The sequence below is a fragment of the Orcinus orca genome, chromosome 15, assembly GCF_937001465.1.
Source record: "Orcinus orca chromosome 15, mOrcOrc1.1, whole genome shotgun sequence".
Lineage (NCBI taxonomy): Eukaryota > Metazoa > Chordata > Mammalia > Artiodactyla > Delphinidae > Orcinus > Orcinus orca.
Window position 1 is genome coordinate 38951593 of NC_064573.1, and position 15676 is coordinate 38967268.

Consider the following 15676-nt stretch of genomic DNA (forward strand, 5'->3'; position numbering starts at 1 on the left):
AAGTCAAAAGGTACAAACTTCCAGTTATTAGATAAATAAGTAGCAGGGATGTAATGTACAACATGATAAATACAATGAACACTGCTGTATGTTATGTATGAAATTTAGGAGAGTAAATCCTACGAGTTCCCTTCACAAGGAAAAGTTACATATTGTTTTCTATTTCTTTAATTTTATATCTATGTGAGACGATTCACTAAACTTACTAGGGTAATCATTTCATGATGTATATAAGTCAAATCATTATGCTGTACGCCTTAAACTTACACAGTGCTGTATGTCAATTATATCTCAGCAAAACTGGAAGAAAGAAAAGAATGGAGATAGTTGTAAAAGAGAAATTTTAATATATGCTGAAAAAAACTTTAGGAGTTAACTTCCTGCTGTTTCTCAGAAGCAGGTAAATCATAGTGTTCTATGTTTTCTTTCAACACAGGGAGCACCTGAGATCCTACAGACAGGTAACATGGAGAAGATAAATCCAAAGAGGTATGCATCAGGTATAGCCCAAAGTTCACCTGTGAACAAAACAGTAACAACAGAAGTTAGATTATTTTAGCAGTTAAAATACTTTTGTAAATAATAATGTTCCACTAAAATTAAGTCAGATCTTTAAAAACATGTACTGGGACTTGATATGTCCTGTCTGTCATTTAGTAGAAGGTAGTGAGAAACAAGGAGAATCCTAATATCCTAGACCACACAGATTCTCGTTTTAAAGTATTCTTTCCCGATAGTTAGCCTGTACCTCTTTATTGCTGGACCTATTATTTTCTCCTTCCTGTGTACCCTGAGTTTCCCACAGGAGGGCTTCTTCCTCCTCTGGGCCTCTGACCACGGTCAGGCTGATTTCTGCTCTGTTCCCTGATGTAAAAACCATTTTGTGAAAATACGGGCAAAACTCAGCATTTTCTATAAGAATGCATGACGTAAATTAAATTCTCCAAATTCTCCAGAATAAGGATGGGAGGTCGAAAATGAAGAGTTGTGTAAGTCTACTCAAGGTTTGCCATCATCAGAGAGAGAAAAACAAATATCATATATTAACACATATATGGGAATCTAGAAAAATGGTATAGACCAGGGGTCCACCACCCCTGGGCCGCGGACCAGTAGCAGTCCGCGGTCTGTTAGGAACAGGGCCACACAGCAGGAGGTGAGCAGCGGGTAAGCGAGCAAAGTTTCATCTGCCGCTCCCCATCACTCCCCATCGCTCCCGCTCACATTACTGCCTGAACCATCCCGGTGTCTCCCATCCCCATCCATGGAAAAACTGCCTTCCACGAAACCGGTCCCTGGTGCCAAAAATGTTGGGGACTGCTGGTATAAATTATCCTTTTTGCAAAGCAGAGAGACATAGACGTAGAAAACAAATGTATAGATACCAAGTGGGGAAGGGGGTGGGGTGGGAGGAATTGGGAGATTGGGATTGATACATATATACTATTGATACTATGTATAAAATAGAGAGCTAATGAGGACATACAATATAGCACAGGGAACTCTGCTTAATGCACCGTGGTGACCTAAATGCGAAGGAAATCCAAAACAGAGGGGATATATGTATATGTATAGCTGATTCATTTTGCTGTACAGTAGAAACTAACACAATATTGTAAAGCAACTATACTCCAATAAAAATTAATTTTAAAATAAAACCCTACAAACAGTGAGAGCTGGAGAGGGCATGGAGAAAGGGAACCCTCCTATGCTGTTGGTGAGAGTAGAAATTGATAATAGCCACTGTGGAGAACAGTATAGAGGTTCCTTAAAAAACTAAAAATAGAGCTACCAGTATGATCCAGCGGTCCCACTCCTGGGCGTATATCCAGAGAAAGCCATGATTTGAAAGGACATATGCACCCCAAGGTTCATTGCAGCTCTATTTGCAATAGCCAAGACATGGAAGCAACCAAAATGTCCATCAACACATGAATGGATAAAGGAGATGTGGTCCATATAGACAATGGAGTATTACTCAGCCATAAAAAGGAATGAGATAACGCCATCTGCAGCAACACTGACGGACCTAGAGATGATCATACTAACTGAACTAAGTCAGACAGGGAAAGACAAATATCATAGGATCACTTATAGATGGAAACTAAAAATGGATACAAATGAACTACTTGACAAAACAGAAACAGACTCACAGACTTAGAAAAGAAACTTATGGTTGGGGGGGGAAGCGGGGGGGGCGGAGGGATAAATTAGGAGGTTGGGATTAACATATACACACTAATATATATATAAAACAGATCATCAACAAGGACCTGCTCTACAGCACAGGGAACTCTACTTTGCACTCTGTAATAACCTAAATGGGGAAAGAATCAGAAAAAGAATAGATATATGGATATGTATAACTGAATCAAGTTGCTGTCCACCTCAAACAAACACAACATTGTAAGTCAACTCTACACCAATATAAAATAAAAGTTAAATTAAAACAAAAACAAAAAACGTTTGCCATCAATGCAAGTGAGCCAGTAACAACACTTTGGAGTATGTGATGTGCTCCCAGATCTGTGATAACATCAGTTGGCCACCACTACGTTCCAGGCCCCAAGCTAGGGACTGGGGATAAATTAATTCCTTAATATTTGTGTACATATAGGTGAAGAGTACACAGGAACTCTCTGTACTATCTTTGCAATTTTTCTGTAAATCTAAAATTATTCCAAATTTAAAAAATAAAAAGATTTGTGCACAAGAATTATTGTGATGCTGAGAAATACCACTTCCATGTACCATAGTATTGTGCCCACACATCCTCTCTCCTGGCAACCTGCATGGGGCAGGCTCCAGGTCCCCATGCCCCCAGTTGGCACGGCCTGCCACAGCTGAGCAAACAGACTTGTTGGTATAATACTCAAGTGCAACAGCTCTGCAGACCATACCTATCCATATCCGTAAGGAGAGTTTTGTCAATCAAATACTGTGAAACAAAGCTCTGGTTTTGGAGAAACACAGGAAACGATGCAGAACATTTTACCATGAGTTAACTTGCCAGTTTATTACTGGGAAGAGATGAAATGCTTGCATTATTTCTGTTAATTTTCAAGAATTGTTCTGTGCAGCCTGATTGCTTATTTGGCTTCCTGGAATTCTTTGCAAACCAAAAGTCCTGACAGAAAGTGCAAGCCCGGAAATAAATGGATGTTCCTAATGAATCAATCTCTTAGAAGTTCAGCTTTTATAATCTGGGATCCACAACAACACTTAGTCATTTTAGCCCTCAAGAAGATGACTTACAAACTTAGTATAGTGGAATTTATTTTCTATGCAGCTACCCTATTCACCATAAGGCATTTTTATTCTTCATGAGATTTCTGTGGTAAAGAAAATAATGATTGAGACAATAGAATTACTTTACTTATTTACTATTTCTCTCTTTTTTTTTCCCCTTGGCTGCACCGTACAGCATGTGGTATCTTAGTTCGCAGACCAGGGGTGGAACACGTGCCCCCTGCAGTGCAAGCACAGAGTCTTAAGCACTGGACTACCAGGAAAGTCCCCCCCACTTTTTTTTAAAAACTATTTCTTATCTATACTCCATATCTCTTCAACAAGATTTGAAAGCATCAAAAATACATGTCATAAAAATAGTGAGGAAATGAATGGAAAGGAAAAATAAGACAGTGTCGCGGATAAGGTCTGCATCTTGATGGTGGCCCATCAGCCTTACAACGTTTTCCGACTTCTAAAAATTACTCAGCACTATTAAGGATTAGTTCTGGTGTAGACAATGCATCAGGAACTTAAAATGGGGTGTCATTTTTAGCAATCATGCTTACCTTTCTCTCTCGCCTCTCAGAAAGTTTTTGGAAAACATTTCGGTTTCTCTGCCCAGTTTGCTGATCAATGCAAATCATCTGGCATCTGTGACAAGGTCCCAAAACCTGGGAGGTGAGAAGGGAAAAGACAGCGTTGCCATGAAAGTGACCAGACTGTCACACTCTGCAGGGAGGAATCTGGGTCCAGGAAGAATCGTTGTAAACAGCCAATTTCAGACTCACAGAGAAATACTCAAACTGCACGGAGCCAGGAAGTGCCGCCTCTTCCCAATGCCCGCTAGGGAATCACCCACATTCGTTTATCAGCTTAAAGGCTACTGCATCAGGGCTTTGAAGAAAACGAAGAGTGGTTGTGACTCACAGGTGGTTATCAGGGAATGTTGGGCTTCCTCCAGGGAAGAAAAAAACTGATTGGAGGGCATACTGGGAGAAGATGAACAGCCACACACCCTGCGCTGCTCTCGTGGCCACAGATCGCTCGAGACTGCGAGACTGCAGCAAGTAGCTCACACAATCACACGCGCACCTGTGAAACACACTCGCTGAGAGCTGAGAGCTGCTGGCTTTCTTTCTCTTTTTTAATTACTCCACAATACATAACGGAAATTGTTCGGTGTCCGTTCGCAGACAGCTACCTCATCCCCAGATTTTGTAGTTTTCACCATGGCCTGGCATTCCCATGGGTTGATGCGCTTAGCTCTTCTCCTTTGAAGCCATGTGCATAATTTCTAATGCTTTGCTGTAATCAATTATTTTGCAATAAAGGCCCTAATTCACATAACTCTCTTTCCTGTTTGAATTTTTCTTTAGGCTAAATCTCCCAAAAGGAGATTATAAAGTCAACAGGTATAAACCTTTTATGACTTGATGATATCCAGTGAAAAATTGCTTTCCAAAAGAGATGTGTTAGATTTTCCCGCATTGCAACTGCTTCAGCACTGAGTATTATCACCAACAAACATCTCTTAAGCATTTACTTAAAAAAAAATTTTAATTGAAGTATAGTTGATTTACAATGTCTCAGGTACACAGCACAGTGATCTGAAAAAAATATAAATTACATAAATATATATAATATTTATATAATATAATATATATTTATATAAATATAATATTTATATTATATAATATTTATATATAGTATAATAAGAATATAAATATATAATATAAATACATTCTTTTTTCAGATTCTTTTCCATTATAGGTTATTGCAAGATATCAAGTATAGTGCCCTGTGCTATACAGTTAAGTCCTTGTTGTTTATTTTATATATATTAGCATGTATCTGTTAATCCCAGATTCCTAATTTAGCATTTACTTTTTGAAAGGCACATTATTAACTATAGCTTACACTTTTTAATGCCTGCACAGGACAACACTGTATGGATGTAGTGTACTTTTTTTAATCAACTTCATTTTTATGGAGACACAGATGTAGAAAACAAACATATGGATACCAAGGGGGAAGGGGGGTGGGTGGGAGGAACTGGGAGTTTGGGATTGACATATATACATTATTGATACTATGTATAAAATAGATAACTAATGAGAACATACTATACGGCACAGGGAACTCTACTTAATGCACTGTGGTGACCTAAATGGGAAGGAAATCCAAAAAAGAGGGGATATATGTGTATGTATAGCTGTTTCATTTTGCTGTACAGTAGAAACTAACATAATATTGTAAATCAACTACACTTCAATAAAAATTAATTTTTAAAAACTTCCCTTTTGGGCTTCCCTGGTGGCGCAGTGGTTGGGAGTCCGCCTGCCGATGCAGGGGACACAGGTTCGTGCCCCAGTCAGGGAAGATCCCACATGCCGCGGAGCGGCTGGGCCCGTGAGCCATGGCCGCTGAGCCGCACATCCGGAGCCTGTGCTCCGCAACGGGAGAGGCCACAACAGTAAGAGGCCCGCGTACCGCAAAAAAAAAAAAAAAAACAAACTTCCCGTTTATGGATATTTAGGATGTTCTCCAATTTTTCATATTTATAAAGTATTGCAATGAGTAATTTCGTAAAATATCTTTGCATATTTGTAACAGTATTTTTTATGGGACAGATTTCTATGAGTGAAATTATTGGGTCAAAGGGCATGCATATTTTAACTTTCATTAATTGATGTTTATTAAGTATCATGACCTAAAGAAAGCAAAGCATCTCAGGAAGGTGTTTTTAGAGTCCTCCTTGTATTCACATACCCAGGTACCTTACAACTTACTTGTTACAAGGTAAGTTTCTGACAGTGATGCTAGTCTAGTTGTAGTGCTTTCTCTTTTCCTTCTTTTCTTCCTTTATTTCTCCCTCTCTCTCTCCATCTATCATATACTTAGTGCCTACTCTGTACCAGGCAGGATGTGTAAGAGCAGGTGCTTTTTTTTTTTGCAGTACGCGGGCCTCTCACTGCTGTGGCCTCTCCCACAGGCTCCGGACGCACAGGCTCAGCGGCCATGGCTCACAGGCCTAGCCGCTCCACAGCATGTGGGATCTTCCCGGACCAGGGCACGAACCCGTGTCCCCTGCATCAGCAGGCAGACTCTCAACCACTGCGCCACCAGGGAAGCCCTTTTTTTTTTTCATTTTTAACATCTTTATTGGAGTATAATTGCTTTACAGTGGTGTGTTATTTTCTGCTTTATAACAAAGTGAATCAGTTATACATATACATATGTTCCCATATCTCTTCCCTCTTGCGTCTCCCTCCCTATCCCACCCCTCTAGGTGGTCACAAAGCACCGAGCTGATCTCCCTGTGCTATGCGGCTGCTTCCCACTAGCTATCTATTTTACGTTTGGTAGTGTATATATGTCCATGCCACTCTCTCGCTTTGTCACAGCTTATCCTTCCTCCTCCCTGTGTCCTCAAGTCCATGCTCTAGTAGGTCTGTGTCTTTATTCCCGTCTTATCCCTAGGTTCTTCATGACCTTTTTTTTTTTCCTTAGATTCCACATATATGTTTTAGCATACGGTATTTGTTTTTCTCTTTCTGACTTACTTCACTCTGTATGACAGACTCTAGGTCCATCCACCTCACTACAAATAAATTTCGTTTCTTTTTATGGCTGAGTAATATTCCATTGTATATATGTGCCACATCTTCTTTATCCATTCATCTGTTGATGGACACTTAGGTTGCTTCCATGTCCTGGCTATTATAAATAGAGCTGCAATGAACATTTTGGTACATGACTCTTTTTGAACAACCCAATCCAAAAATGAGCAGAAGACCTAAATAGACATTTCTCCAAAGAAGATATACAGATGGCCAAGAAACACATGAAAGAATGCTCAACATCATTAATCATTAGAGAAATGCAAATCAAAACTACAATGAGATATCATCTCACACCGGTCAGAATGGCCATCATCAAAAAATCTAGAAACAATAAATGCTGGAGAGGATGTGGAGAAAAGGGAACACTCTTGCACTGCTGGTGGGAATGTGAATTGATACAGCCACTATGGAGAACAGTATGCAGATTCCTTATAAAACTAAAAATAGAATTACCATACGACCCAGCAATCCATTACTGGGCATGTACCCTGAGAGCAGGTGCTTTTATAGCATGGCAGGGACACAGCAACAGAAAATGAAGAAGAGTCAGCCGGGATGGAGGATTGAGTGGAATGACAGAAGGCTGGTGCCAGAGAGGTCTGTGGAAGAGAAAAGAGATAATTCTTTCAAGGGGGAGCAGCTTCCAGGATAAGAGGAAGCTTGGAGAGTTAAATGGGTAACAAAGATCTTTCGGACATCTTTTTCTTCTATTGGTGCCACGCAGTTTATCCCTACCCCAAACCCCAGACCTCTGAAATCCTTCATTAAGGGTTAGATTATTGTTTACTGCTTTCCTGGAAGTTAGAGTGATGTTCCATTTGAGTGCAGTAGCCCTATTACAATCAGTTTATACAACTGGCTAATTACTGTTATTAAGATAATTTCATTCCCCACTGAAGAACTGGGGACATCCTGTGCAGATGACCCACCCTTCTGTCCCCAGCTATTCCATAGCTTTCCTGCCCATTCATTCCATCAGCAGTTTGGAGCACTTACTCTGGGTATGGACTGTCCTAGACCCCAGAGGAACAGCAGGGACTAAACAGACTTGGTCCCCACCCTCATAAGCTCTGAAGAAATAAGGAGACACTGTGCAGAGTGTGACCTTGTGGTGGGTCAGGAACAACCTTTCCAAGGAGGTAACATCTGAGCTCAGACCCTGTAGGATCTGGAGGAAAAGTGCTCCATGTGGAATGGACAGCAGGGCTGAGGTGCTAAGGCAGGAAGCTTGGCTTGTTTAGGGAATGGAGAGGTCTGCAGGGCAGGCAGAAGGGGAGGGGTGATGAGCTCGGGGAGATGGGAGAGGCCGGAGGATCAGGTCTCGGGGGCCTTATCTGCCCTAAGGAGGAATGTAGATGTTAGCTGAAGACTTCAAGTTTGGGGAGCCCAAAGCCTGGGGAGGGAGAGCATCCTGGAGGCTTCGCCTCTAACTGCAAGCTGCTCCCCGGCTGCCAACGAGGCCAGAAGCGAGAGAGCATGGGGAGAAGGTACAGCCACCATGGGCACCGAAGGTCCATGAGACATCTGGGTCCTCCTCCACAAGCTCCAGACAGCGAGAAAATCCAGCAGGTTTCAGGAGGAGGACGTTCTCATAGACACAAGCATTCCAAGAAACAGAGTTGAAGCCTAGACACGGCGACAAAGTCTGTACCTTCATCACCTGTACGTTCTCTCTTCCCCACGTGAAACTGCTGCCCTCCCCGGAGGAAGGAGGGATGGATCATTCCAAAGGGCACCCCAGGATGCAGGTGTCACATACCCTTCTGCTGAGATTTTGTGGGTAAGAGTCAACGCCTGGTGGGGGTGGGGCATGTGATGGGGCATGGGATTCCCTGCTACCTGCTACCATCCCGGCCTAGGACTGAGGTCAATCCCCATTGGCAACCCTTGAGGAAGGATAATAGAACTCCTGGGAACTTACCTGGAAATGCAAGGAACCAACCGAAATTTCATCCCATTTCTCTTCTTCAAAAGCCCTTGTTCCACTGGTAATAATATTGGCACGGAAACGCGAGATGAGATTGTTCACTGGGAATAATTCTTCCTTTCCATTCTCATCACTGTTTAAGACATACCCAAAAGAGAAAAGGTGGGGAAGGGTGGACAACTGCACTATTGTAATAATTCAACATTTCTACCACTCGATGCCTGAGTTCCTCAATTGTACTCTGGCCTGAGGTTTCGATGATCAGAACAAGCTTTTATCATGAGTGCAAGGCCAAGAGACTCACATCTGTTGGACAGACCTCCGTGATCTCCCTGGAATATGGTCCCATCTCCATGGAGAAGCCCACAAGAGGCAGTGCAATGGGTGAGTAGATCTTTGCTGAAGAGATGAAGAACTTTGGAAACCAAGTGAACTGGGATCGAGTGAATAAACGTATGAGAAAATACCAATTCTACAGAGTCAGGACAAGGCATTTAAAGCCTGTCAACAGGCTTAATTATCAAGGACCTAAAAAGTATCAAGAGCTCACACTCTTTTTGGATATTAGAACATCATAAAGCAATATAGAGTATACATGGGACGTTTTAATATTTATTTCCTATAGAGAACCGATTGGTGGTTGCCAGGGGTGGGGAGAAGGGTGGGCAAAATGGGTGAAAGGGGTCAAAAGGTACAAACTTCCAGTTATAAAATAAACAAGTCATGGGGATGTAATGTATAGCATGGCAACTATAGTTAATAATACTGTATTGTCTAAAAAACGACTGTTTTGCATATTTAAAAGGTATTAAGAGAATAAACCTTAAGTACTCATAAAAAGAAAAAAATTTTGCAGGACTTCCCTGGTGGTGCAGTGGTTAAGAATCCACCTGCCAGCACAGGGGACGCGGGTTCAATCCCTGGTCCGGGAAGATCCCACATGCCCTGAAGCAACTAAGCCCATGCGCCACAACTACTGAGTCTGCACTCTAGAGCCCGCAAGTCACAACTACTGAGCCCACGTGCCACAACTACTGAAGCACGCGTGACTAGAGCCCGTGCTCCACAACAAAGACAAGCCACTGCAATGAGAAGCCTGAGCACCATAACAGAGTAGCCCCCGCTCTCCACAACTAGAGAAAGCCTGCGCATAGCAATGAGGACCCAACACAGGCAAAAATAAATAAATAAATAAATAAATAAATTTATTAAAAAAAGAAATAAACAATCTTTAAAAAAAAATTTCCAGCTATGTGTGATGACAAATGTTTACTAGACTTACTGTGATCATTTCTCAGTATATACAAATATAGAATCATGTTGTACACCTGAAACTAATATAATGTTGCATGTCAATTGTATCTCGATTAAAAATTTTATTTCCTAGCTTCCATCCCGTGTGCAGTTTTAACTAAGCATATGCTATTTTTGTAATTCTTGTTTAAAATTTTTGTTTATTAGCACAAGTTACCATGAAACAGCTCCCTGCACCTCCATGCACGCCCTCCCCTAAGGTAAAAAAACACTGAAAAAGCATCTGCAAACTTCAACAGAGGAACACACTGTATGATCCCATTAAATTGAGTTTAAGAAAAGGTGAAACTGTCTAGGGTGAAAGAAGGCATACTAGTGGCAACCTCCAGTGGGGTTGACCAAGAAGGGACATGAGGAAGGGGTCTGTGGGTCTAGAAATGTTCTCTACTTGATCTGGATGGTGGTTACGTGGGTATATACATCTGTAAACATTCACTAAACTATGTACTTATGATTTTTGCACTTTGTTGTACTTTAATAAAAATTTTTGAAGTTTGGAGGGAGGGAAATCCTTGAGCATGACTGGAATTCGCCCTGGAGACAGAACTGAAAGACGCTGGGGGAGAGTAAGGGGTCCCATGTCTGTATCTCAAAGCCCCTGGCATGTGAAAAGCCAGGGACCAGGATACCCAAGTCCGGCTTTGCCACTACCTATGTGCAACACCCACAATTGATGAGGACTGTAGGGCCCTTGTGGGAAATGAGAGGGTTAGCACTTTCCAGTCCTAAAATCCTTTGATTCTGGATTTACCCTTCGGGTTATAAACAAACAAACAAACAAAACTCCCTTTGTGCTTTTTAATAGGGAAAGTTTTATGTCCAAAAGCTACCATGGCTCGCATGGAGACAATATCATCCATCATATTTGAAAACAGAACCAGGGACGCTATGTACTAACCACAGGCTGTTTCTCCTACCTTTGACCACCTGGCCTTCCTACCTCCTGCTTGTCAGCTCTGCACTAAACCATGACTGCAGGAACCAGGGCTGCAGCAAGCCTGTCCCCACCTCCTCTCTTTCCACACCAAGAATCCCAGAAAACTGCAGACCTGCTCCATCCAGGGCCCAGGGTACCTGAGGAAGGGGGTCACTCAGTACCGGGAAAACTCAGTGAATGCCCAGGGACCAGGCATCACACTTCAGCTCCTAAAGAGGGCAGCCTGGACCTCGGCAAGGGAACACTGTTGTGTGTTTTTGCCAATGACTATAAACAGGAATTACTACAAACAGTCCATTTTTGTCGCTTTTATTAAGCTATATGTGTACATGTTTGTGCATGTGCACACATGTGCCCAGGACCACAGGGCACGTGAGCGTCACAGGAGCCCCAGCTCATGGTGTTGACAGGTGTGGACCATGAATGATCTGCCGGTCCCAACTCTTACGTAAGAGCTGGGTGATTTTTCTTTTTTGCCCCAATTGTCTGATTACCTTGGGACTTCAATTTCCTCTGAAGGACAATGAGGGGGCTTGAACCAACCAAGACCCTTTCTAGAGCTGACTTTTCCAGGACCCTTGGGAGATCCCTGGGTGGGAGTGAGCAGGCAAGGGTGCTAGTTCTGTCTGATGATACAAACAAATAGTATCTACAATTACAACTTTAAAAGCTTTCATAACCACTCTTCTTTTCACTCAAAATGACTGTGGAAGTAATGCAAGGCTCCTAGGGGCCAGGGGACAGTGGGAGAGTGGGCAACAAAAGTGGGTCCAGGGGGCTTCCCTGGTGGCGCAGTGGTTGAGAGTCCGCCTGCCGATGCAGGGGTCACGGGTTCGTGCCCCGGTCCAGGAGGATCCCGCGTGTCGCGGAGCGGCTGGGCCTGTGAGCCATGGCCGCTGGGCCTGCGCGTCCGGAGCCTGTGCTCCGCAATGGGAGAGGCCACGACAGTGAGAGGCCCGCGTACAGAAAAATAAAAAAAAAATGTGGGTCCAATTGCTGGCGATTACATTCAACTAAATGTTTAAGAATTGAAATGATTAAAAATGAGGGTTGGGATTCTCCGCCAAGCATCCTGAGGGCATCAAGAAGGACATTGGAAGATAAAAGAGAACCCTCTAAAAGATTAAGGGAAACTGGCCTAAAAAGTTTTGTGACTTCTCTGGGCCTCAGTTTCTCAATGAAGGGTCTGGACTCATGATTCGCAGACCTTTTCTCCCTAGGGAGGTGACCAGCTCACTCCCAGGGGCAAGTAGTTACACCTGTCTGCTATTCCCAAGGTAAATAGCAAATAGTACAGGGATCTTACCTGGTGCTTAATTGCTGCTGAAGTTCCAAAACACTGGATCTGTTTATCAGCAGATACTGTGCCTCATTCACCAGAGAGAGGGTGGCTGTTGTACAAGCAGATTGATCTAAAAGTGATGGAGTATTTAAAAGAAGAGTTGTTGGAGAGGGAAACAACCTAAGTGTCCACTGATGGATAAATGGTTAAGGAAATGTGGTATACATACACAGTGGAATATTATTCAGCCATAAAAAAATGAAATCTCGCCATTTAACGACAACATGGATGGACCTTGAGGGTATTATGCTAAGTGAAAAGTCAGACGGAGAAAGACATATACTGTATAATCTCACTTAGATACGGAATCTAAAACAAAACATAACAAGTTCATAGATCCAGAGAACAGATTGGTGGTTGCCAGAGGTGGGGGGGAGGGGGGGCGGCGGGGTTTGGCAAAATGGGTGAAGGTTAAAAGGTACGAACTTCCACTTATAAAATAAATAAGTCCTGGGGATGTAATGTCTAGTGTGGTGACTTCAGTTAATAATACTGTATTGCATATTTGAAAGTTCTCATCATAAGAAAAAAATTTGTAACTGTGTGATGATGGATATTAACTGGATTTATCGTGATGATCATTTTGCAATATATACAAATGTCAAATTATTATGTTGTATGCCTGAAACTAATATAATGTTGTATGTCAATTATACCTAAATTTAAAAATTAAGATAAAATAAATTAGAAAAGAAGAGTTGCTTTCTTGGAATGCAAATGAATCATGCTTCCATTGACTTGCATTTTTTAAATTTAATTTTATCTTATAATAGAGTGTAGTTGATTTACAATGTTGTATTAGTTTCAGGTGTAAGCAAAGTGATTCAGCTATACGTATACATATATTCATTCTTTTTCAGATTCTTTTCCCATATAGGTTATTACAGAATATTGAGTAGAATTCCTGGCCTGATTAGTACTTGAATGGAAGACTTGCATTTTTAAATATTAGGGACTGTTTCTAAAGGGAAGAAAATGGTGCCCTGGAAATAAAAAATGTTCTAAGCATGGCTCAAACTTCTCAAAAACAGAAAGAACATAAGCTCCTAGAATATGCTGTTGATAATCTGGAAAAAAATAATAAAATGCTGAAGTTAAATTCTTCCAGCAAAGGAAACTTGGAGGCAACACTTAGAGGAGGAGAGATGGGGCTGCAGGGCAGAGGTGGGGAAGTGGCGGGGGTGGGGGGGGCCCTTCCCCAAGCAAGAAGAAGGGCCTTGATGAGGGTCACAGGCCCCGTGAGATCTTCTGAATCTGGTCAGTGAATCTAGGCAGGGAGAAGCTGGGTTCTGCCCTTGGGCAAGTGTGTAATATTGACTTTAGAAACAAATAATACAAGTTTTAAAACTACTGAAAAGAAAAAAAAAAAGAGTGGAAGAAAATATCAAGGGCCTCCAGAACTACTGCAGCCCATCACCCAGCTTCCAGCTCCCACTTTTTGGGCCATAGCTGTCTTTATACAAGATGTTGATGATAAAGGCTGGCCGGGCCAAAACCTAGTGAGCTGTCTCTGAACTAGGCCTGTGGACCCCAGAGTACCCGAGAATGGACACTTCAAGAGAATCGCTTACAGATTCTCTATTTCCATGTCTTCTTTGCTAAAATGGCTCTGCCGGAGCAGTGAGGTGCAATCCCAGGCCCCTCCACAAAAGGCCCTTCTCACCCTTCACAGGGCAAAGGCCGCACCTCTCCTATGGCGCATTGGCCCTGGGGGCTAAAAATCTCCAGGGTGGAAAACAAAAGACCAGTTCAAAACCCTGGGGTCTGTGCTGAGAAAATAAAAGTCTCTCAAGCTTGGGTGACTGATCCTCCTGTAGGTCAGATGGGTTCCAATTCTTTGCTAACCACAAAACTGCCGGAACTAATTAAGTTGTCAAGTGACAGATGATTAAAGTCATCTTGATGTTAGATCTCTGTGCCTCAGAAGAAAGGTTTGAGTGACAGCGCGTTAACCAAACACCTTCATCCCCAGCTGTTTACTGACTTAAATAAGATTCTTCAGAAGAGAACCAGTGCTGAACACCAGCTATTCTGATGATAGGTGACAGTCATTCATGGACATGGGAATTAATCACAGGTGGCCAGCCATCTCATTAAGAGATTCATTTTCCACTATTTTTTTCTCTTTATGTTTAATAACTATTTTTTGAAATTTATAATATACTTTTGTTGCTTTGATCAACTGTGTACTATTAAAAACTATGATAAGAACTCAACCTAGGAAAAATTTCCTAACACTGAGACTCTACAATCACAGGAAACTTTAAGAAATTTTATACATTTCAATTTATATATAATTTTAGTTTCAGATAAATATGATAGGGTGATCAAGGAAAGAGTTTCAAGCATAAAATATATAACACTAAGATAAAATTCCTTCAAGAAAGTGGAATGGAAATACAAGTTGAAGAAAGAAAATGAAAGAAAGAAAATTTCTGTACCTTAAAAAACAGTTTGTTTATACACATATTTTTAAGTTAATACTCATAAGACTCAAATCACTATGGTATTGAGACTCCACTGGTTTATATTTAAAAGGGCAATGTACAAGTTTTAATTTTAAATGACTACAGGCGTACATTGTTTTATTGCATTTCACTTTATCATGCCTCGCAAGTACTTCACAGGTATTAAGTTTTTTACAAATTGAATGTTTGTGGCAACACTGCATCGAGCAAGTCCATTGCACCATTGTTCCAACTGCATTTGCTCACTTCATATCTCTGTGTTGCATTTTGGTAGTTCTCACAATATTTCAAACTTTTTCATTATTATATTTGTTACAGTGATCTGTGATCAGCGATCTTTGATGTTACTATGACTCGCTGAAGGCTCAGATAATGGTTAGAGTTTTTTAGCAAGAAAGTATTTCTAATTAAGTTATGCACACTGATTTTTAGACATAATGCTATTACATACTTAATAGATTACAATAGAGTGTAAACATAACTTATATATGCACTGGGAAACCAAAAAATTTTTGTGACTTGCTTTATTGTAGTGGTCTGGAACCGAACTCTCAGTATCTCCAAAGTAAGCCTGTATATTTGCAATATGCTGGAAATCACATCCTTTGCAACTTTTTTTTTTTTTAATTTAGATGACAACGCAAAGAGGTAGTGTAGCTTTAAAAAATTTCTTCTAAGGTGTACCAACACAAAAATGTTCAAAGGCCTAGACCTAGACCATCAGAGACCTCTCCACCATAAATGGCATCCTTGAAGTATAATATTCACAAGCTGACACTTCTGATCCTGTATCGAGCAGCCAACAGATTCATTCTGCTCCCACCTTTGCCTACC

General features: G+C 41.4%; 1 protein-coding gene across 5 annotated transcripts in view; it reads right to left on the minus strand.

The window, feature by feature from the left end:
- Nucleotides 1-324: 324 nt before the first annotated feature.
- Nucleotides 325-15676, minus strand: part of MOCOS (molybdenum cofactor sulfurase) — a 57372-nt gene continuing 42020 nt past the window's right edge. For 2 of the 5 annotated variants that reach the window (XM_033412311.2, XM_049697952.1), the window contains exons 12-15: nt 12339-12444; nt 8776-8914; nt 3798-3902; nt 325-518 (exon numbers count right to left, since the gene is read on the minus strand). In XM_033412311.2, the coding sequence (XP_033268202.1) occupies nt 366-518; nt 3798-3902; nt 8776-8914; nt 12339-12444 (503 nt within the window). In that variant the 3' untranslated portion in view covers nt 325-365. The other 3 variants (XR_007471678.1, XM_049697953.1, XM_049697954.1) reach the window with 3 other exon arrangements.